General features: G+C 37.5%; 1 protein-coding gene across 1 annotated transcript in view; it reads left to right on the top strand.

Moving 5' to 3' along the window:
* The first annotated feature begins 4,549 nt into the window (after positions 1 to 4,549).
* Positions 4,550 to 25,807, top strand: part of LOC101637939 (probable inactive 1-aminocyclopropane-1-carboxylate synthase-like protein 2) — a 92,864-nt gene continuing 71,606 nt past the window's right edge. The window contains 1 exon segment of the mRNA XM_013004447.1: positions 4,550 to 4,746. Within this exon segment, the coding sequence (XP_012859901.1) occupies positions 4,550 to 4,746 (197 nt within the window).

Below are 25,807 nucleotides of genomic sequence, written 5' to 3'. Positions count from 1 at the left end.
ATGGTATGCTTGTAGATTTGGGGATGAATTCATGGGGCGAAAGGTGGGGAGGAGGCTCCATTAGGCAGAGCTTTGCAGTATGCTTTTTCCCCGATAGGCGAGCAGGTAGCAGCTTGAAGACGCCTAACAACAACATAAATTGAGAAAACCTGCGCTCCAAGTCACACAAACGTGTTTCCTAGGAAGTAACAAACTCTTTAAAATGGTTTACTTACTTTATATAGACAATTTAAGTCGATTCTCAATATCTAACCTAAAGATGCATAATTAGGTGGAAAGAAAATAATCTACAAATGTCAGGTACAAACATATTAGTCACTCCAATATTTTGAAATGTACTTAGATTGTGATTTAGAGCATCACATTTTCCTAAGTATATTGAACAAACTTGTAGATAAAAATTTATGTAGACAAGGTATCCCTAATCCACTAAGACAGTTAAATATTACATTATCATTTGTGCTTGCTTATTTCAATAACTGAAGTCAGTTTCCATTTCATGTTTTCTCCTTTAATAACCATGCAGGCAGAGTTTGATTATGATGGGTAAGGGAACTGGAGGAATTTTAGGTCGTGACCCTTTTTTCTCATTTAAAAAAAAATGTTTTTTTCAATTAAACTTACTTTATTAGTAGTAGTATTATCCCACTTTATTTTTGGAATACAGCACTTACAAAGAAAAACACACTACCGGTCCATGTAACCGCGCATCTCCCTGCATCGGAACCGTGGCGGTAGCCAAGTCAATGTCCAAGTTGAGTGTGGTTCTTCCTACTCCCCCCAACCCCCGCCCCCGCCACGCCCTCCTTCCTTTCTTGCTTGTCCTCTCCCTCCTCCCGTGCCTCATCGTTGTCGTCTCAAAGCTTGGGGTTGAAAAACATGTTTCTATTTTTTTTAACTTTATAATAATGGTGTCTTTTAATATCTTTAATTATGAAATTTGCTGAGCATAAGATCTTCTAGTATTATCCATGTCATGAAGTGTTTAACAATCTCATCATTGTTTTACAGGGATGTATAATATTCCATTGTATGCATAGCAGTATTTATTAATCCATTACGTCAAAGAAAGAAATTTTGGTTATTTTAATCTTTTTATGAATATGGAGATTGCTGTGATAAACATGTGTGTGCATATTGCTGTTGCTCTTTTGTTCCTTATTTATTAAGTGTATATACCAAATAGAGAGATTGAAGGTATTTCTATTTGCATTGTTTAAGGAAGTGCCATACATTTTTCTATAACTACACTGACTGCCATTAAGCCAGTTTGAACTTATAAAGACCTACAGGGAAGAGTAGAACTGCCCCTGTGGGTTTCTGAGCCTGTAACTCTTGATGGGAGTTGAAAGCCACCTCTTTTTCCTGCAGAGCAGCTTGTGGTTCCACACAAAACTCCTTCCATTTAGCAGCCAATCTATAGCTCACTACGCCAAGTCTCCTGGTGGCTGAACAATTCTGCAACCAGACCAGCAATGTATGAACGTTGCAGTCTCTCTACATCCTCTCCAACAGTTATTTTTTATTGTTTGTTTTTTATTTTTAATTTTGTAAGGAGAGTGCATGTGAAGTGTTATTTCCCTGGTGCTTTAATTTGTATTTCTATTATAGCTAATGATTGCGAGCATTTCTTCATACGCTCATTGGCCTCCTGGATGTCACCTTTAGTAACTTCTCTATTCATTCCTTGTGCCCATGTTTTATTAGGTGACTTGTAAGTACCATCCAGTTGGCTCTGACCCATAGCGACACCATGCACAGCAGAATGAAACACTGCATGGTCCTGCACCATCCTCACAAGTTATGCCTGAACCCATCCATGCAGGCACTCTGTCAATCCATATTCTGGAGAGCTTCCTTCCTTTTCACTCTCCTTCCACTTTATCAAACATGTCCTTCTCTTAGCGACTGGTCTCTCCTGACAACATGTCCAATGAATGTAAGATGAAGTTTCACCATGCTTATCTCTAAGGAGCATTCTGGCCTTACTTTTTCCAATACAGTAAGCAGTCCATGGTACTTTTAATATTCTTCTGCAGCACCACAATTCAAATGCATAAATTCTTCTGTGGTCTTCCTTATTCAATGTCCAATTTGAACGAACATACATATGACACAATGGAGAATACCATGCCTTGGGTAAGACGCACCTCAAAGTAACATCTTTGTTCTGGCAACGGGGAAGTGGGTGAAGGGAGACATTGGACAGTGTAAAACATGACAAAATAATAATAATTTATAAATCATCAAGGGTTCATGAGGGAGGGGGGAGTGTGGAAGAAGGGGAAAAATGAGGAGATGACACCAAGGGCTTAAGTAGAAAGCAAATGTTTTGAGAATGATGAGGGCAACGAATGTACAGATGTGCTTGACATACATGGATGTATGCATGCATTGTGATGAGTTGTGTGAGCCTGCAATAAAATGATTTTTTAAAAAGATTCAATATCAAAAACTCCCCACAAAACTCTAAAGAAGTCCTGTGCAGCAGATTTGCCTAATGCAATACATCTTTTGATCTCTTGACTGCTGCTCCCATGAGCATTGATTGTGGATCCAAGTAAGACAAAATTCTTGACAACTTCAAATTTTTCTCCATTTATTATTAGTCCAGCTGTGATGCTTTTGGTCTTCCTTATATTGAGTTGTAATCCATAGTGAAGGCTCCAATCTTTGATCTTCATCAGCAAGTGCTTCAAATCCCCGTCACTTTCAGCATGCAAGGTTGTGCCACCATGCTTCCTCCACTGCTGATGCTGCACTCGTCTTCATATTTTTAGTTGTTTTCTATAGGTTTTTAAACATTCGTCCTTTATCTGATCATATCATTGCCAAATATTTTTCTCAATCTATGGTTTCTCTTTTTACTATTAGGCCAGGGTCTTTTGGTTTGCATTGTCATATTTTTAGAAAATCCCAGTCATCTATTTTGTCTTTTGTAATGTGGGTGTTTTAATTATTTAGTCGTGTATTTATGCCTTGTAATAGGGCCCTTAAGTTGTCCCCTAATTTTTCATTCATGATTGTTGAGGTTCTAAGGTTTATATTAAGTTCTTATTAGGTCTTGGCTCAATGTTGTGCATGGAGTTAGATATAGTCCCTGTTTCATTCATTTGCAGGTAGACATGCAATCAGTCCATCAAATTATATCTTGAACTATTTATTGCTTATTTACAATTATCTTAGTTCATTTTAATTCTTAATTGTTAAAATACATTGTACCTCATTATTAAGAAAACACAATTATAATGTTGCATGGACTGACATTCTTTTTGGTAGTATATCCCATTATGTTCCATCATATATTAAAAAATTATTATTATGGTGTCTACTTAAAATAATAATTATTAATTTCCTCAGGATTGAGCAATTTAGTATATATTCTGGAAGTGCACCATGTATTATCATATTCTTTTCTTGTTAAGCAATATCTACTGTTAATTTTCATTACATTAAATTATTGAAAATTATCTTAACAGTTACTCAACTTAATTATATCATACTCCATTATATTTATTTTATTCAGCTATTATTAGTAATATATTTTGCAAGATATTTTGTGGATAATTTTCTATCTTTTTTAATGCATATTAACAAAAATGCATATTAACAAGTAAATTTGAATTCAAAACTAAATGATATTAATTCTAGTACAAAACATCGAATCTAACTGATAAGAATGCTGGTGAGCACAAGCATTTTATCTGAAGTTGAAATTTATTTGAATTGATCCTAATTAGGAAGCTCTAACTTTTTTTTCCAAAAGAAAAAAAAGACCAATATTTCTTCATATGAAAAATTTCATTTTCAAAGGCATAACTGTATTTCCTATGCACCTAAATCTGAGATTATGAACTTAAAGTACTGGTAAGTGAAAAGAATAATTGGTTTGATTTTCAAAGGCATAACTGTATTTCCTATGCACCTAAATCTGAGATTATGAACTTAAAGTACCGGTAAGTGAAAAGAATAATTGGTTTGATTATTAGTGATTAAATAAGCATTTAAAAGGTAGGTTTATGTTTATGACACTGCCCAAGAAGGTAGTTGCTTCTTGCCTCTTGCAGGTGAGCGTTCATACATCTTGTCTCTCAGAAGTCTGCACCCAGGGATGCACCCGAGAAAGTCTTTGACATTGAAAATCAGAGACCTTCTTAACATCAACATCCTGGAAACAATCCGAACACCCACCAGGGAGAGTAGATGAATCAACGATGTGTTAGTCATGCATTGGCATATACTCCTGTAGTCAAAATAAATGAACTATAACAATGTGCCACAACATGGATGAATCTTAGCAACAAAGAAGCTCTCAGTAAAACTTTTTTTTTTTTTAACTCCTTTGGAGACATTGAGAAAGGAAAGCTTAAAAAAACCAATCTGCGAGTAAGTCGGCTGGTGTCCAATTCCTTCTCTTGTATTTCATACAAATGAGGAAAGATGGAATTTAATTATCAGCTGAAAAAGATAATTTAAAGTCATATCTGATGCTAGAACACCGTGGAATCTTTTGCATGGGTGAAAGGAAAGAACTCGGTGTCTTTGCGAAATGACAAAGCGCTCTAAGTTGGAGTCTGCCCAGTTTTCCAAGCTTGAGTCTGCTGAGATCATTCCTGCTGATGCAGATCAGTGTGGAACATTTGATGATCTTCATATTCATGTTTACCAGCCACAAGTAGAATATTTGAGAACTGAACCAAGTTTCAAGACATTCATTCTGCCTAGATTAGAACATTTTATTTTCGTGTAATTGCAAATATTCTGGAAGCAGATCACACACCATTCAATTCACAATAGAGAGTGGTAGTTTGGAAACATTTATTAATGTGATAAATCTAAGTATACATCTACAACCAACTTACCCTGTCCCTAACTCAGGAATTAAAAGACTTATATTTCCACTCAAGTAAACACATTTATTTAATCCTAAGTTATCTGTTATTAAGAACCAGGTTATAGACTGTTATAGAACTTCAACTACATACAGAATGTAAAGCAAAATAATTTTTCCCACACATGAGAATTAGTTAGAACAGCCAGAATGGATTTTATTTAATAGCTATTTATTTTGCACCTACTGAATATAGTTATTTTATGTGGTTTATTTTATGCATTATTTTATATTTATATAAAATATACGTTATATATTTTATATGCGGTATTTTAGAACAACAACATAATAATTTAGTTCTCCCACTTTTGTTTCTAAAAAGGCCAACAATTTCTTTATTTTTACTAAGGTATGAAATAAAATGCCACACTGCTGTGGATATGCCATACAGATGTCATAATATCTTTAGTCTTGGCAGAACCAGCCTCGGGCAAGATTGTGAAAAAGAAGATTGGCATTGACATCACTGGTCCTACTTTAGGCACTTCCCCCACCTACTTCCCTCTTCTCGCGAATGCCTCCCTCCTTATCCTTATGAAACTTCACATCTTTATGAAATTCCCTGACCCCTGCCAATTAAATCTGCTCTAAGCAAAGGATTCATTCTCCCTTGTTCATACCTCACTGTCAATTTAAGGAAAGCCTTATGTTACGCAGGTTTCTTGACATTTTTAAGCCATTTCTCTATGGCTTAATAGATTACGGTGATTGTGGACTCAATGGCTTTGTCCCCTGGAAAGCCAGATCAGCCACTTAAGTTGGCTTGTTTTCTAAAGTCAAAGCCAAATCAGCCTTGCCTTTATGGGGGGGTGGGGAGTGGTGGGAAGAAGGGAGGGGAGACTTACCAAAGAAGTTTTTTTATGAATACATATTACTGATTGAGTGATTCCTGCCAAATTAGTGATTCGTAGGTCCCCAATTAAACACCCTGACCACTCAGTGATGGTGGCGGTTACCATACATGTTATGACTAGTGTAGCAAATTGCTCAAACTGAGCTCTGTCAACCTTAATTGTGTCACACTACAGTAGCTTGTCTCCTACTGTCATTTCTTAGGTATTAATATTGATTCAAGCTCACTTCACTGTCTCCTTGATGTATTTCTTCTTTCCGCCTTTGAAAGAATCATTTACTTTTTATCACTCTGCCATACAGACATGTATCAGTTTTCTGTGCCCATCAAGTGATCAAAACTATATTTAAATCACATTTGAGGACCTCTCTTCAGGTTTCTAAAAGGTTGACATTGCCCAATGCAACCGTTTTCAGTTAACTATGTTCTGATTTAACTAGGGAACAGATGCTACATATGGAAAACACCAAATAGAAAGCAGCATTCATCTTTATGCTCAGAACTGTCTCAGTGTAAGCGTTCACTTCAGTCATATCCAAGGGCAATACAGCATCAGGTTTACCTGAACTGGAAGATAGGAGAATATTTAGGAACAACATTCTATTGCTGTTTTAATTTACTATTAATTTTTTTTAAAGCCCCAAGAAGAGGAAAATCCTTTGTTGAAAAGCATAAATTCGGGATACACAAAGGATTACATTTGGTGGATGCAAAACAGATCCAGTTTGAGAGCTAATAAGGAAGAATAAAGAATTTAGAAAAAAATTACTCCAACGAGATGAGGGTTTATTTACCCCAGTCTTTGTTTTTATCTCCATTATTTTCCACACAGGAAACACAATGCAACTTTAAAAATATAGGCATATTTCTCTTGTTATTGTTAGGTGTCGCCAAACTGTGTCCGACTCACAGTAACCGTATGTGCAACAGAACAAAACACTGCACAGTCCTGTTCCACCCTCACAACTGTTGTTCTGGGTGAGCCCATTGTTTCAGGGACTCTGTCAAGCCATCACACAGAGCGCTTCCTCTGTCTCACTCCCCGTTACATTACCAAGCATGATGGGCCTCTCCAGAGACTGGCCTCTCCTGGTAATATAGCCAGAGTATGTAGGACAAAATCCCACCACGGTGGCCTCTTCAGAGACTTTTGGCTGTGCTTCCAAGACATAGATATTTATTCTTTTGGCAGTAAGTGGTACTTTCAATATTTTTCACCAACACCATTGCTCAAAAGCATCGCTTTTTCTAAGTTCTTCCTTATTTAATGTCCAATTTTTAGTGCATATGAGGTAATGGAAAATGCCATGGCTTCTCTCAAACCTGCCTTGTGTGTTATTCTGAGTAGACTAACAAATCCAGGAAGACACATATGTGTATAAGGAAGAGTTTTAAAAACAAGAGCAATTGAACATTAAGAAAACATCCCAGCCCAGTCCAGATCAAGTCCATAAGTCCGAAATTATCCCATATGTATGATACCAATCTATAAAGTCCTCTTCAGACTCAGGAAACACATGCAATGACACCGAATGCAGGAAGCTCACAGGCCAGTGGTAGAAAGCCTTTGGATCCAGTGGCATTGTAAGTATCTCAGCGCTGTCAGGGTTCTCCATGTAACTTCTCCAGGTCCCAGGTTCTGGCTGCATCAGGGTTGGTCCATGTGGCTTCTCTTCAGGGATGTCTCGCAGCGAGTTAGCCTTGTCGTTAGACAGTCCCTCAGGGAGTGAGCAGAGAGGGAAGATGTCTCCCGCCTCCAAGGAGGAAATATCAGTTTTCCCAGAATTCTCAGGAGAAGGCCATGACCACCCAGAGACCTCATTGGCTATGACCCAATTGTCAGACTAGACTCCACCCCTTTACTCTTAATCCTCTCAAGTCCCAAATTGACACCAGTTTATGTAACTATCACAGGTAACAAGGCACTCACGGACTGGGAGAGATAATTTAGCAGCTACCACACCTTAGTTTTTAAAGTAACATCCTTTCTTTTCAACACTATAACTCAATGGAATATATCATTTGTTCTGACTGTGGCTCCCCTACCCCCACCCCAACAGTTTTATTGGCACATAATTGATATGTCATACAATTCAACAGTTCAATTATATCAAGGGTCATCACAATATCAATCTCGAGCACACCCCTACCCTTGGTTAAATCTCCTTTAGCATGAGTCATGCAATCACAATCAGTTCTAGTGCTCCCTCCCACTGGAGCTTACATTATTACTCCCCAAATCCCTTTCCCTCCCTATTGCCCACCTGTCACATCTGCATTCCCTAGAACCACTTTTATCAGTTATTCTCATTATGTATCCCCTCCTCCTGTGTTTCACAATGGAGAAACCCAATAGATAGCAATAAAAAAGAACATCGCACTAAGGTGGTAAAGCTAAAATCAGAATAGAATAAAGACAAACATACAAATAATCTGTAAGAAGGCAAAGACCCTCATCAATAATCAAAAAGTCAGAAAGAAAATTTCTGTCATGGAACAAGTAAGATACTTGCCCCTAGTACAAATTCAGGTTGTGCCTATTGGGGGGTGAACTGCAAAAGTATCAAATCAATCCATTATGATCAAGATTACAATGGTCTTTGCATGATAGTGAGGCTGTCCAAGACTCTTGCCTTTGGCTGGAGTGAATCTGCTAGTGGTTCAGTCTGACTAGATACTCTGCAGATGGGTTTGGGGCTCCCACTGTCTTCCATTAACTTCTACAAATGTGGGTGTTCATAACTTTAGCTCTGATACTTTTCACTTCACCATATTCAAATTTTGTAACCATCATCGATGTTTTTCTGTGTTTTGTTGACTATGGAATGTGTTCAATAATGTTTTATTATAAAAAATTATGATAATATTGCAAAGAACAGGAATTTCAGGATACTTAATAATAGTCATGCATGACATGCACATAGAGGTGCGGTTCTCAGCCTGTGGGCGTGACCCATTTGGGGGCCCAAATGACCCTTTCACAGAGGCCTCCCGATCCATATAGTAACAAAATTACAGTCCTGAAGCAGCAACGAAAATAATTTTATGGTTGGGGGGGGGGGTCACCACAACATGAGGAACTATATGAAAGGATCACAGCATTAGAAAGGTTGAGAACCACTGACATAGATCAAGAGGCATTGTTCAAACAGAGGAAGGAAATACTATGGTTTGACATGAGGAAAAGTGGGCAGGATTTGTATATTTTCCCCCATTTTCATCCAATCTTATTCTTAGAAGATAATTTGAGATGAACGGCACGAGGATTGGAAAAAGTCTCATTCACAACCTACAGTATGCAGACAGAACAACCTTGCTTGTAGAAAAAAAGGAAGACTTGAAGCACTTATTGACCACAATCAAAGGCTTCAGCTTTCAATATAGATTGCATTTCAACATAAATAACGTCTCACAAAGGGAATAACAAACAACACCAGGTTAAATGGAGCAAAGATTGAGGCTTTCAAGTATTTTACATTACTCAAATCCATAATCAAAGTCCATGGAAGTAACAGTCAAGAAATCAAAAATATCGCATTTGGGCAATTGTATTCAAAAAGCCTCTTTAAAATGTTCAAAAGCAAAGTCATGATCCTGAGGACTGAAGTGTCACTGAAGACATGACATCCCAATTGACCCACGCGCAACCTCGATCTGAACACTGAGGAAGGAACACAGAAGGACAAAAAGCACATCTCTGCTGTCTGTCATTGGAAATGAATGTCAAATATACTATGGACTGGCAAAAGAATTAACAAATCCGACTTACAAGTACAGCTAGAGAACACTTAAGATGGCTAGATGGGAAGGTTTCTTCGTGTACTTTGAACATGTTAAGAGACTCCCATCCCAGGAAAAGGGCCTCAGGCTTGGTAAATTGCAAGGTCCCTGAGAAAAAGGAAGATCTTCAAACACTAGATTAGCGCATTTGCTACAACAGTGAGCTCAAACATAGCAAGACATGGTGAAGATGGCATGGGACTGAGAGGTAGTCCATTCTATTGGACATAGGGTCTGTATGAGTCAAAACTCCTGCATTCACACCTAACAACGAGGCTTTCTACTCTTGCAATGACTCCCAAGAGTTATAGTCATGGAAACCCACAGGGGCTGCTCTACGCTGTCCTAGAGGTTCTCTATGAATTGGAATCAACTCAATGGCAATGAGTTTGATGTTAGTGATCAGAAGCAAATAAGTAAATAACGGTTTATTAAGTAGATTGCAGAGGGCAGGAACAATGTAAATGATTTTATTAAAAGTTATATTTGCTTTAAAGAAAAAGACCCCCTTACAGAAATTATAGTGACTATAAATATTGAACATAGAGAGCATCAGATTATTCAGTAAACAAGGTAAGCATAAATAAATTTATTAACCTGTAGTGTACAATTTTATATTTTTAACCACATCAAAGATTCTGTTTCTAGAAGTGGCTACCTATCTCTCTCTCTCTCCAAACCCACAGCAATATCTTACAGAAGCAAAGCTTTTTTCAAATTTGTAATCCCTGATAGTGATGGCTCTTGCAGTAAGTAATGTAAGCATGGGTTTACTTGTATCTATTTAGTAATATACAATGAACAGTTTTACATGGGACTCACTACATCTTTAACTTGTTGAAAATCCTATGAAACAGGAGGATTAATGACTGATGTTTTAGACCTTGGTCACCTGTGAGAAAAAGAATCTACCCACCACCCCATTCCCAAGAGTGTACTATAGGTGTCTCTGACAACTACATCACTAATTCAAGAACAGGACATGATTGATTCATTTTTAAGTGATGCTGAGTTTTTCTTCTATATTTGTGCAATATGCATGCAAGTCTAAACAGAATTACATTTTAAAAAATTCCTAAGAAAAAAGATCTCCTCAAACCTATTTTGTACAAAATATTAAAATTAGATGATTTCCTGCTAGCTTTTTAAAATCGGTCATTTGCCATTGTACCTGGTGGTTTAACTGCCCACATAGAGTTTCTCAGATGTAACCTTTACAGAACAAAGCAGCAAGTCTTTGTGCTGCACATTCTCTGCTTGGGTTCAAATCAAACTCTTTTAGCAGCTGAGTCTTTAACCATTGCACAAGCAGACCTCCTTATGATCCTCTACGTTTTATTTTACTTTTCCTTCCACTTGCTTTGCTTGTTTACAAACTGTGGTATGCAGATAACACAACCTTGATTGTTCAAAGTGAAGAGGACTTGAAGCCTGTGCTGGAGCAGATTAAGGTTTATATATGGATTATATAAAGGTTTATGTACAGATTACAAATCAATGTAAACAGTCCCAAACCCTCATAACTGGATCAAAAGTAAAAAAAAAAAATCATCATTACAAACGGAGAAAATTTGAAGTTATTAAGGATTTCATCTTGCTTGGATCCACCATCAATGCTTATAGAAGCAGCACTCAAGAGATTAGAGGACCCTTTGCATTGGGTAAATCTGTAGCACAAGAAACCTTTAAGTTCTTAAAAAGTGAAACTTATTTTGAGAACTAAGCCACACCAAGTAATCATATTTTCAATTGTTTTATTTGCTTGTAAAATGGGTATTGAAAAGAAAAAAGAGGAACCAAGGCATTTGAAGTGTGGTGTTGGGGAAGAATATTGAAAGTGCCACGTACTGCCAGAAGATTAAACAAACCTCTCTTGGAAGAAGTATGGCCAGAATGTTCCTTTGAAGCAGGGATGGCAAGACTTCATGTGCTTTGGACATGCTAGCAAGAAAGACCAGTGCCTAGAAAAGGATAGCATGCTTGGTAAAGAAGAGGTGCAGTGAAAAAGTATAAGACCCTTCCGGAGACAGATTGAAACCATGACTGCACCAATGAGCTCAAACATAAGATATGACAGCACATGTGCAGGCAGTATTTTGTCTGTTAAGCACAGGTTTGCTATGGCTTGGAACCAACTCAAAGGCACTTAACAACACCATGGGTGTTCACAGAATGAATACATCTACCCTGAAAGAAGTACTGTGAGAATTCTCCTTGGAAGTTATGATAGCAAGGTGCCCACTTGTGACCCTATATCTAAAGGGTCCAGTCCTTGGGGGTGACATTATGCATGCTAAGTCAGAGGAGCCAAAGGAGACCGTCAAGAAGATTAATGGGCACAGTGGCTACAACAATGGGTTTAAATAAAACAATTATAAAGAGAATGCAATATATCCTTCTATTACACGTAGGGTTCTTATAATTTATAAGCAACTTAATGGTACCTAATAATAGCAACTACCACATTATTCTAAATTAAGATGTTGGCATACACTTAGCCTTAAATAGTTTAATATTTAGCTGTTTTTATCTTTTACATCTCTCTAATGATGATTCTTTTATATCTGTCTAAAGTCAAACAGTAAATATGACCTATTCCTCTACAGTAAAACATCTCCCCTTGGAATTACTGGCTGCTTGTTTTTCCATATTTTCATTGTACCTTGAGAAGTAGAAGATGAGGAACCATTTCTATCCAGTGTACTTCTGCTTTTCTTGACCCAAACAACAGTCTTTGGCTCCTAGTAAACACTTACTGGATATAAATGAATCAATATTCTTACATACTGATACAATCACTAAGCTTACAAAAATGGATAATCTTACTTGTTATTCTTACCTTTCCTATGGAATCTGCCTGACTCTTTTCTCACCAAAAATATTGCACTATTAATTTTTCTCTGAAAACTAATGTATCCTTCTTGTACTCTAAGAGTTGGTGAGTAATATTAGTGGGCAGAATGCACAAACATGAAATGAAAACTAGAACATAAATGAAAGGTGCCATCAAAATTTCTGTCTTTCAAATTTTCATCATAACACAGTGAGTGACGGGGGTGACTAATTTCCATCAAATTATGCTATAGAAATAAAGTGAACAAATTGTACTTTATATTGAAAACATTCAAACACAGGGAGAACTTTGTTTCCAATGGCCGACTCATCATTTCATTGCTCACAGGCTCAGATATGTGTACACATATGCCAACAAACAACTTTCAGAGTTGTTGAGTAACTCTATCCAAATTTATTTTACAAGCATAGAGCCTATCAGTTGGGAATGCAGTCTGCCTCGGTTCATCCTGTTGAAATAAAATATTGGCTGATATGCTTTTCAAATAAGGAAACTGAAATCCTATGTATGTGTTCCAAGAAAATTCTGAAATAAGGACTGTAAACAAATTTAAGTTTGTTGTTGAAGAGTTTAGAGATTTGTGACATATCTAAACAAGAGCAAAGATGCCTAGAACTACACATCAAAAAATATAAAAGAAACATCATAGGATGACATAAAAAAATACTGCAGATTGATTCAAGACATTTTGATAGTGTGTAACTTAGTTCTGTTTTTTGGAGGTTTCCATAGGCAGTGAAGTGGGGTAAAGTTTAGCTAAACCAGTGGACTTATTTCAAATAAGTCCACTGAACTTATTTCAAATAAGTCCACTGAAAGCAAATAGCAGAGTTAATTCTACCAGAGATCATCATCTGCTAAATGTGCATTTAAAACAGAATGACAGTCCTGGGTTTTGTAATTGTATATGATTAGGTAACACCTCTTCTTACAGGTTCCGTTTAATCAGCTGTGGGCATTTCCTTGAAGCAGGATTAAGTTACTCTGAACATAGCACACTTAGCAGTTGTCCTTGAGTCAGTTCTAACTCGTGTGGCAGGACAGAACTACACTCCCGAGGCTGTCCATGACTGATTTATCAGCAGTAGATTTCCAGAGTTTCTGTCTAAGGCCCCTCAGGGAGGCCTGACACTGCCAGCTGTTCTATATCAGCCAAGTACGTAACCATGTGTGCCACTCAGAGATTTTACCCTGAGCATGAAGCCACTTGAAATCTTCCAATTTAATATTCAGGTTGCTTAGCAATAAAACTTTGCCTAACATCCCCAAATATAAATGTTCTAGATATAAATTAATTGTTAATTTATACTTTATGTCTGTTTATATAATGCCTTAAGAATATGTTAGCCAATCAACATCCTCAAATATTATTAATTTTGCATAAGAACCTATTTCTAGAATTTATTATTTAGTCAATGGAGCAACTAGTTCTCCAATAAGCCCCAGTTTTGCTGTAATATTAGTTAACATTGCTTGAGCAGAGAATCCCTATATAAGAAACTGACTACAGATAGAATTAAAGATGAAAGTATTTGCACACCAGTAAACCTGTGCATACATGAACTAGAATGTTACAGAAATACTTTCTGATACACCTAGACATATGTTTCTGTTTCAATTTTAGAGTATTTCCTTTAAAAATGACTAATTGAACAAGAAATATTTACTGAATTTCCACTGTAAATCAGGACATCCCAGGCAAGTGATGAATCTTCAAAGCGGTCTCCATCTAGAGAAAAAGAAATTTGAAAAGGTGCTAACAATTAATATTCACATAAAGATAAAAGGCAGGAGAGGAAGGGTTGTTGTCTTGATTGTTAGATGCCTTCAATTCGATTTAGACTCTTAGCAAACCTATGCAGGATAAAGCACTGATGATCCTGCATCAACCTCGCAATTGTTCTTACGTGTAAGACCATTGCTGCAGCCCTTGTGTCGATGCATATCATTCAGGTCCTTCTTTGTTTTCCACTGACCTTCTATTTAATCAAACCGTATGTCCTTGTCTGGGGGCTGGTCTCCTGCATAATAAGTCCAAAGTATGTGAGAGGATTCTCAACCATCAATTCTAAGGAGCATTCTGTTTGTACTTCTTCCAACACAGATTAATTTATACTTCTGGAAGTCCATGGGATATTCAATATTCGTTACCAATACCATAATTCAAAAAATAGATTCATATGTGGTCATCCTTATGCATTGCCCAACTCTCACATGCATAAGAGGCTGTTGGAAAAACTCTGCCTTGGGTCCAGTGCATCTGTTTTCAAAGCAACACTCTTGCTTTTCAATACTTTTCAGGACTCATGTGTAGCAGATTTACCCCATATAAAGCACTGTAGAAAGGCCAGTCTGGATAGTTGAAAAATTAATTGACATTGTACAATTTCTTCCCATTCATAAAGGAGTCTCAAATCTTTTCTTTGTAATACAAAATACTGGTTGGAATAATCATTTCAGTTATCAACACACACAAAATGTACTAGGTAATTTTCTAAGAATTATATAGGTATTTAGCTATATGTAAATCACTATTCCTTGTCAAATAGATGCTTCATTGAAAGCTGCTTAGGATGGATAAATGATGTGAGCCATGTGCATTTCTGTTTTCCCTTTATACTTTCCTTTCTCCTTTTGAAATAGACCTAAAAGGATGAGGGGTGTGTTATTTATCGGGGTCCATGGATGATTTGAAGATCTAATACAGAACTAAAAAGAAAGGCGTTCCTAATGGTGGAACCCCCTCACCAGATCTGACCTGATTTGATTATTTTAGACTTTATTTCCATGATCAAAATAAATATTTTTAAATTTTCAGGACACTCAAGTTCTTAATCCATTGAGCAGACAAGCATAATAATGGAATTTTCAAAAATGTCACTAAACTGTTTTTATTTTGGAGAAAAACATTCTTTCTGTGCAACTTTCAGTTTTCTTGATGGATAGAAATTTCAGAATACATTTCATTTCAGTGGTTGATTCCATTCCTTGATACAATAATAATGACAATAACCATGATCTTAAGGCTCCTCCTATACAGCAAACTCTCTAATTTGATAAACTTTTGATTCTAAACAGACACCTGACAAAGCCTTCCCAGGCCACTTCCCCTCCTATTGCTATTGATTTCCTTTTGACATTGCTCATTTTCCTACTCTTTTCAAAGTGAATGCACAGACTGCCTCATAATATTTGACCTCACTACCTCACAGTTAACCTGGCTGTGAAAAGTGGAATTGAAGCATTTTGATAACTGTTCTTTTTCTGGCTGTGTGTGCGTTTGTCTTTCCTACTTGGCACCAAATTTGCTCAAGAACATAAATATTCCATTACCTCCCACTGTTTACTGAAAATGACTGCAAAGGAAATGATGACACGTTGAGTAAATTTGAATATTAATTATGTTAATAACGGTTTACATCATAAAAATAGTATACATTAAGAAAAACTTTACTGATATTTTATTAAATTCATATAAAATGCAGCTGTTTTTTCAAGACCTCTAAATACACCACTACTCTGTCTTGAGATGGTCTATTTAGCATCATCTAGTTATTACTGACTACTTCACATCAGACAGAGCAAAAGTCACTTAGGAGACTTTTCCTAACGATCTCTCAGAGGTGAGTCTGAAGTAGTGATTTGTGGTGGCAAAATGTCTTCTCTCCCCAAGTCCACAGGTGGTGGTATTGCAAAAGCATCTCACATTCTCCCACCTTCGTAATGCCCCTCACCCAGTGAATACAGCTGTTCTCTCATGAAATGTGCCTCTTTCCAAAATTCTTTCCCATTCTCCTTGCATACACAGAGCTTCTGTTGTGTGCCCTCTGATGTATATAAGTGATTTATGATTAAATCATTGATCTCATCGTGTCTAGTTTAGAATTTTCTGGTGTCTGATGAGGTGACTTCTAGCTAAAGCCTCAGCTATACTCCTCAAAGATAGGGATTCTCCTGAATGAGTCAGCTGATCTCTAATGAGGCTGTGTTGATAGCTAAAGTCTCCCCCACAATGATGACATGGATGGGGCTTTTACTCTGAAGTGTGTCCACGGGTGCTCACAGAGCTGTGCTTTTCGGTGAAAGAGTTGCCCACACTCCTTGCACACCGAAGTTTTCTCCACTGTGTGTGTTCTCTAGTGTACAAAGAGTGGTGGCTTTTGACTAAAGCCTTGCCCACATTCCTTGAACACATGTGACTTCACTTGTGAGTGCATTCTCTGGTCCACAAGAGGTGTGCCTTCTGATTTCCCTTTAAAGCCTTGCCCACACTCTGAACAAATAAGGCTTCTCCTCCGAGCATATGCTCTGATGCACAAGGAGATGTGACTTCTCCTGAAGCCTCATCCACAATCCTCACACACGAAAGGCGTCCCCCCTGAGTGATAGAAAGTTCTTTTTTATACATAGATGATTGTCAATGGATTTTTTTTTTCTGGACAATCCGGCCAAACAAGGATCTTCTTGTTTTGTGCTGCCTCTCTACTTCACCAAACATGATGCCCTTTATTCAGGGACTGGTCTCTCCTGACAACATGTCCAAAGTATGTAAGATGAAATTTCACCATCGTTGCCTCTAAGGAGCTGTGTTAGTCCAGGTTGATTAAAGAAACAAATCCAGAGACACTCATATGTGTGTAAGAAAGAGTTTTATATCAGAGAAATTGTAGATTGAGAACACATCCTAGCCCAGTCCAGATCAAGTCCATATGTCCAATATTAGCTCACTCATATGTCTGACACTAGTCTATAAATTTCTCTTGAGACTCATGCAGTACATGCTACGATGCCAAATGCAGGAAGATCACAGTCCGGTGGGTGAAAAGACGTGTGGATCCAGTGAGGTGGAAGCATCTCAGCACTGGTGTGGGTCTCCAGGTGGCTCCTCCAGCTCTCCTAATGTCTCAACAGCAGGAAATTGAAGCAATGAGATAGTGTGCCTGCCTCCAGGGAGATAGAGGGAAGGGGGCCTGCCTTGGAAAGCCATTTATCTCATAACCCTCTTATCTAGGTATGACCTGATTAAACTCCTTCATATGTTCTTATGGAAGCCTAGTTTGCATACTAAACCTAACTATAACAGTCCACCCCTTGTTAACTTGGCATTTGTACACAATTCTTTAGCCATATGTAATGAGTGTCCCTAGATATGTTTGTCTGTCTACTCGGACTAACACAAAGCCATACTTCTTTCAGAAAAGAACAGTGTCCTTTTAGAAGTCCATGGAATTTGAAATATTCTTCTCCAGCACAACAATTCAAATACATGGATTCTTCTTCAGTCTTTATTCAATGTCTAATTTTCACATGCATATGAGGCAACTGAAAATACCATGGATTGGGCCAGGTGAATCCTAGTCCACAAAGTAATATCCATTCTTTTCAATATTTTAAATAGGTATTGTGAATTAGATTCATCCAACGCAACCCATCTATTGATCTCTTGATTGCAACGTCCAGGGACATCAATTGTGGATTCAACAAGACAAAATCCTTTACAACTTCAATTCATTTTCTCCATTTATCATGATGTATTCTGTTGGTCCATTTGTGAGGATTTTTGTCTTCTATATATTAAATTGCAATACAGACTGAATGTTGCAACTCTAGCTCTTCATCAGCAAGTGCTTCAAATCTCACCACTTTCAGCGAGCAAAGTTGTGCCATCTGCATACTGCAGGTTAATAAGCTTTCCTCCAATCTTGTTGCCACATTCTTCTTCTTAAAATATAGCCTCTATGATTATTTGTTCAACATACAGATCAAATTAAGTGTGGTGAGAGAATACAACCCTGACATATGTCTTTCCTGATTTTAAATATTTTTTTTCCATTTTTACAACTACCTCATATTCCATGTACAAATTCTTCCTTCACACATTTAAGTGTCCTGGAATTCTCATTATTTTTAAGGTTATCCATTATTTGTTATGATGCACACACAGCCAGATGTTTTAGTGTATTCAATAAAACACCAGTATATACCTTTCTAGTTTTCTCTGTTTTCAGGCAAGATTCATGTGACAGCAGCAATGGTATCCCTTGATGCAAGCCTTCTTCTGAATCTGCTCTGGACTCTGGCAGCTCCCCAAGACTGCAATCATTGTTGGATGATCCTCAGAAAAAATTGACTAGCATGCTATATCAGTGATCTTGTTCTATAATTTGCATATTCTGTTGGGTCACCTTACTTTAGAATGGGTACACCTATGTATCTCTTCCAGTCTGTTGTCCAAGTAGCTGTCTTCCAAATTTTCTGGCATAAACTAGTGAGTGCTTTCAGTGCTACATCAGCTTGCTGAAATATTTAAATTGGTATTCCATCAATTCATAGAGTGTTGCTTTTGGCTAATGATTTTGGTACAGCTTGAAATTCTTTCTTCAGCACAATTGGTTCTTGTTCCTAGTCTACCACCTATGTTAGAACTTAGAAGTCCAATTATGGGGAATGTAAGAGCCATGGCAAAGGATGGTAAAATTCTGAGAATGCATGATTATGCAAAATTATTTGACTCTGTGGATCATAATAAACTATGAATAGCATTGAGCAGAATAGGAATTTGAGAAAACTTCATTGTGCTCATGTGGAACACATACTTGGATCAAGAGAAGTCTTTCTAATAGAACAAGGGAAACACACAGTTTAAAATCAGGAAAGTTGAACATCAAGGTTATATCTTTTCACCATACTTATTCAATATCATGTACTGAGCAAATAATTGAATAAACAGGACTATATGAAGAAGAACTCTGCTTGAGAATAAAAGAAGAAATCTTATTAAGAACATTATTTCTACATATGACATGTAACTTTGCTTGCTGAGAATCAGGAGGACTTAGAGCATTTGTTGATGATCAAGAATCGCAGTCTTCGGTATGGATTACAAATCAATCTAAGTAAATTAAAAATTCTCACAATTGGACCAGATGTTTACATTAGGATAAACAGAGAAAATATTAAAATTGTTAACGATTTTGTCTACGGCCAATTCACCCTGAGCACGCCCGATCTCATCTGAAATTGTCAATGATTTTATCTTGTGTGGGCCGACAATCACTGCTTGTGGAAGCAGTATTTGAGAAATCAGAGGAGGCACTGCATTGGGTATATCTGCTGCCTAAGATCTGTTGACATTTTTAAAGAGTTAAAAACCATAGCTATCTCTTTGAGGACTATGTCAGACCTGATTCAAGCCATGATATTTTCAATCACTTCGCATACATGTGAAAGTGGGACACTATTGAATACAGAAGAATGAATAATATTGAAAACATTTAATTTATGGTGTTGGTCAAGAATATTGAATGCAGTATGGACTGACAAAATAATAAATGTGTCTTGGAAGAAGTTCAGCCTGGATTCTCCTTAGAAGCATGAATTATGAAACCGGTATTTTGCACTTTGGACATATTATTTCAGAAGCAGTGAGTTATGTAATGTGGCTCTTCTAGCCAAAGTCTCAAACTCCCCATTAAATAACCTTTCACTGCATGGGACTGGTGAAAGGTGGGTCAAGATACTGGTAGGAATCAGCTGTGAGTATTTTCAACAGGAATCCTTGGGATGCCATCCTGCTTGTATTAGATGAGCCTTCTGAGAAGCAGGAGGAGGGATCTCATTACCAACAAGAGCAAGGATTGGAGGATGTCCTCTGATCCCAAGATCCCCTTGCAGTGAGCCTCCTGATCTAGATGACAGTTATATTATCAGAGGAGCAGCCCCAGAACCAGGAGCCAGAACGTGTAACAGAGTGATGGACTTCCCAACCCACCTAATTGGGGAAGTTACACTTGCTGACCCAAGGAAGTGGAGCTGAGTGCCTTGGTGCTCAAGCTTACTGGAGGGTGGTACCTCTAGGCACTTACCTCAAGGAGCAAGGTTTTCTGACCCACAGAGCTTGAGTTGAATGACTTCTTTAACTTTTTTTTAACTTCTTTAACTTTTAAGCATGACTTTTGTCTGGGAGTTTCCATGTACGCATGGCAACGCATAATAGAACCCGAAAGGTGTGTGTGTGTGGGGGGGTTGCGGGAGGTTAAGAACACTAATTAAGACATTTCATTTATCAGGAGGCACTAGTCCCTGTAAAAGGGCATTAAGCCTGGTCAAGGAAAAGGGCAGCAGAAAAGAGGAAGAGCCTTGATGAGATGCATTGACACGGTGGCTGCAACTATGGGCTCAAACATAACAGAATGGTGTGGATGACACGGAGCAGGGAATGCTTCATTCTGTTGCACATAGGGCCATTATGAGATGGGACTGACTGATCTGCACCTAACAACTATTACAATTGTGAAGAAAGACATTATTTTCAAAAAACAAACTAAACATGAAGGTCATGAGGAATGACAGAAGACAGCTCTTGGCTTAGTTCCATGGACAAAGTGTGAAATTGGTAGAACTAGCAAGGGATGTTCTTGGCTTCTGCTACTTTTCAGTTTACCAAAAGAATCACTTTATTTTCTAGGGAACCAGCGTATAGGGGGTGCATATTAAAGAACATTTATATGTGATATATCTTACCATCTGCAGAATCGTTACAGAGAATGCTGTAACTTTTTGTTCCAGTCAAATCTCATCTCCTTTCTCATTCATATATTTGATGTTTTGAGTCTGAGAAGATACTATAAATGAGGCATGTTGTGTACCATACTCACTAGAAGCTAATTTATAAAACCAAAAGGTTTGGAGAACCAAAATGTGCCTTTAAAATAAACCTTCAATGGAAAAATTTTAGAGGAATCTTTCCCTTTCCTTCACAACAAATGTCTTAAGTGCAAATAAAACTTTTACAAAGAAATGCTAAATCTTTATTTTTATCATTTTATTTGGGGCTCATACAGCTCTTATCACAACCCATCCATCCACCCATTGTATCAAACACATTGTACATTTGTTGCCATCATCATTTTCAAAACATTTTCTTTCTAATTTAGCCCTTGGTATCAGTTCCTCATTTTTTTCCTGTCCTTCTGCACCCTCCCTGCCTCCCTCATGAACCCTTGATAATTTATAAATTATTGCTCTTTCATGTCTTACACAGACCGATGTCTCCTTCACCCACTTTTTTTGTTGTTCGTCCTCCTGTGAGGGGTCATAAGTAGATTGTTGTCATTGGCTCCCCTTTCTACCCCAACCTTCCCATCCCCTTCCTGATTTTGCTACTCTCAGTATTGGTTCTGAGGGGTTTATCTGTCTTGGATTCCCTGTGTTGCGAGCTCTTATCTGTATCAGTGTACATACTCTGGTCTAGCAGGATTTGTAAGGTAGAATTGGGGTCATGAGTGTTGGGGAAGGAAGTATTAAATAACTGGAGGAAAGTTGTATGTGCTATAATGTTCCCTGACTGGCTTCTCTCTTCCTTGTGACCCTTCTGTTAGGGGATGTCCAATTTTCTACAGATGGGTTTTGGGTCTCCTCTCTGCACTCCCCTTCATTCACATCGATAAGAATTTTTGTTCTGGGTCTTTGTTGCCTGATACCTGTTCCCAAACAACACCGCATGATCACACACACTAGTGTGCTTCTTCCATGTGGACTTTGTTGCTTCTCAGCTAGATGGCCACTTATTTATCTTTAAGCTTTTAGGAACCCAGAAGCTATATATTTTAATAGCTGGGCACCATCAGCTTTCTTCAACACATTTGTTTATGCACCCATTTTGTCTTCAGTGATAGTGTTGAGAAAATGAGCATCACAGAATGCCAGGTTATTAGAATAAAAGTCTTCTTGTATTGAGGGACTGCTTGAATAGAGGCCCAATATCCATCTGCTACCTTAATACTTAACATATAAAAATGTGCATAGATTTATTTCCCTAGCATTATATAAAAATATATTTACATATGTACATGCCTATAGTTAGACCTCTATGAATGCCCTTTGCCTCCTAGTTCTTTCCTCTATTTCCTTTTATTTTTCTCTCATCCCACTGTCATGTTTGACCTTCATTCAGGTTTCAGTAATTCCTCTTGGCTACATTTCCCTTGATCAAGCCCCACCAGGCATCCTATACCCTCCTCACCATTGATTTTAGATCACTTGTTATTCCCTTGTCCCTGGGTTGGTTTACACCCCCTTCCTTTCTCCCGGCTCCCCTTCTCCCATGTCCCCCCAGAATCATCAGTCCTGTTGCTTTCTTCTCAGGATTGTTTATCTAAATACTAAATCTTAAAGGAACTTTTCAAATGAATATTTGCACAGCAGATATAGGAGCAAACAGGCTTTTGACGGCTAATTTGTTTAGAAGGAAATTGTAGATACCAAAGAAATGATCATGAGCTATGGTCAAAGAAAGATTTGTGAGGACTCTGAAAAGGTACTCCCTTATCTAAGGAGAAATTCTGGAGAAATCACTCATTTTGAGACTTGCAAAATGGCACTGGAGAGCCACTGAAGAGTTGTCATTCAGCCTTGGTGGTCCAAAATGGAAGAAAGGAAGGAATGGAGGAAGGAAGGAAAGAAAGAAGGTAGTGTAGGCAGCAAGGGACAGAGGGGAAAAAATGAATATATTTTGAATATATTCAATATTTTGAAATATTGAATAAAAATACTATACATACAAGTAAAAAGAGCTGAGAATGACTTCAAATTCAAGATTTGTAAACAAGTTGTTTGGCTTCAAATTCAACCCTAGTCTTTATCCACATGTGGCTCAAAGCATTCCACAGTCATATTTCTGAAATGGAAATGGTATATAATTCTAGTGTTAGTCTGGGTACATTAGAGAAACAAATCCACAGAAACTCATATGTATATTTTATATATAGGGTAAGTGCACATCAAGAAAACATCCCAACCCAGTGCTGCCCAAGCCCGCAAGTCCAACATTAGCCCCCATGTCCAACACCAACCCATGAAGTCCTCCTCCATCTCACAAAACACACTCAATGATGCCGACTGCAGGAGGAAAGCCAAGCCAATGAAAGTGTAAGCATCTCAGCGCTGGCAGGGGTCTCCACACGGCTGCTCCAGCACTCAGGGCTGCATTGGGGTAGGTCCATGTGGCTTCTTCTCAGGGTCGTCTTGCAGGAAGTGAACCTTGCCAGCTGAAGCAGGGAACTGGCTAAGGCAGCTGCACCCTGGTCCGACCATCACAAAGCAAGAGACTGGAGAACTAGAAAGGTGAGGCTCACAGAGCCATCTATCCCTCTGTCCTTCAATTAACCCCACATGTGTTTATCAGCTAGGCTGGCGAAATAAACTAACTACCTCAATGCTGTTATAATGAGAATGAGATGTGATGATGCACATGTAATTCTTAGTATGGTGCTTTCTCTCCCTATAGTAATTGCTCAATAAATGTTAATATTTATCATCATTAATATTTTAATATTTTTCATAAATCCTCATTAGTTGATGCAGAAATCTAACTTGAAATATATTTTGTATTTTAGCAAGATTCTCAATATATGTATTGAGTTGATGTGACTATATTGATCCCATACATATCTGCAATTATATTTTGTAGCAGAACTATTGTGGGTCAAAGATGAGGCTGCCTGCTCCCATAAAGATTTATAGCCTCAGAAATCTTGTATAGGGTCACTATGAATCAGAATGGCAGTGAGTTTTGGTATGGGTACAACTATTCCCTATAATGTTTTATTTGTTTTAAGAATAAACACATACTGTCTTGCCTTCCAAGATTAAAGTTGCTTTTGTTGTTAGGTGAGTTGGCTCCCACTCATTGTGATTCTATGTGCACCCAACTGATGGAAATGCTACCCAGGTCAGCCCCATCCTCACTATTGTTCATATATATTACATTTGAGTTAGGGGAGGAAAAAAATAACTAAACAAAAAAGAAACCAAAGGGAAGTGGTTTGACACTCAACTCCCATGCATTGTGAGCACACGTGTGTTTGAGTAAACTAGATCCCATAGGACAATCAATGGTGGGTGCCTTCAGAAGCGGATTGTTAGGTCTTTTACCTGAGTCACATCTGGGTGGACTTGGAGAGTCTACCTTTTGGTTAGTAGCCAAGTGGTTAATGGTTTGCTCCACTTGGGGATTCCAAATTTACATTTAAGGAGTCTAGTATTTTGTGGACACACTACATGACCCTGCATGTACAAGGGGTATCTGATACAGAGACCTTGAATGTTCGATGATGAATAAAAAACAGTGAGATATATTGTCACACTCTCTGAATATGTCTTCTTCCTTAAAACTAACCAGTCTCTGTTTCCAATAATCATGCAGTGTGTGGGTGGTGGAATGTTGATCAATGGTTGAGGAAAGAATCTGTTGTGTTTGGAATAATCCAGGCTCATCTGTAACACTGCTATTGAGAGTTCTGTGTCCACACCTTTCCCTTGTCTTGCCATCCTGCCCATTCCACAGTCCTGCCTTCATTAGGATATAAAAATGGGAGAGGAACATAGTCACTCCTTAAACATGAATTGTGTACAAGTAATATAGAGAAGTTATACATTCGGAGCAGTCCAAATTAGATACAAAATTGATTCCTCAGCGATTTCAACCTTTGCACTAATTACAAAAATTACTATGAATCCTCAGAGGCTCTATAAAACATAAGCTACTTTTTATATAACAACCATTGCACTCTTAACTGGCTAAGTCAAGCAAACCTTATACAATGCAGGAATCAGAAGGAACCACAAGAGACTAACAAGTAATTTAGTGGTGCTCCTAAGGATGTCCAGTAGAGTGTGATAATTAGCCCATGATGATCGCAAACATTGTCAGAGTTCCCGCAGGGCCCGTAATCTCAGATTTGTATAAACTATTGCTTTGAAACTGATAAATTTGAAGTGGAAGCAAAGTAAAACCATAAAGTAATCTTTGACAGAAACATTTGCAATCTCCATTTAAAATCCTCATAGGTAGTCTCAAACAATGCATTGACATTTTTTTTATAATATGTCTTATGTCATTTCAAACTTTTAAAATATTAGTTTAAAATTCAAACTTAACTTTTAATGTTTACACTGTTTATTTTTGTGTTTGAAATTCACTCTTGTTATGTTTGAAACATTTGAAATCTTAATAATCTTCACTATTAAATACAGGAAAAGGTAATCATAAATTATACAAAGATAAATATAAAATAATAATAAACACTTGCTTCTCCAAAACTAGGTACAGAAATTTTAAGTCTGAAGAAAAGTTTAATCAATAAAGGTAATGACAAAGTATAGAAATTCCATCATGACACAGTAACATAATATGATCATGGTAATTTGCTGTAGCAAACATTTCTTTCAGGCTATAAACTTCACATGAAGGGATTATATTTAATGTATATACAGTGTTATTTATGTGCATGAAATATAGCCCTGCTTCTTATCCAGAGGCTTTACAGACAATGCTTGATCTTGCATGAAAATCCTATTATAATAAATCCTATTATTTATATATAAAAATCTTACACTATAATGTTCCATCATATTCATATTAATGATA

The sequence above is a fragment of the Echinops telfairi genome, unplaced genomic scaffold (genome assembly GCF_000313985.2).
Source record: "Echinops telfairi isolate 266 unplaced genomic scaffold, ASM31398v2 ScPeMD7_3533;HRSCAF=4204_0, whole genome shotgun sequence".
Lineage (NCBI taxonomy): Eukaryota > Metazoa > Chordata > Mammalia > Afrosoricida > Tenrecidae > Echinops > Echinops telfairi.
The sequence above is the reverse complement of the archived record's forward strand: the minus strand, read 5'-3'. Positions and strand labels throughout refer to the sequence as shown.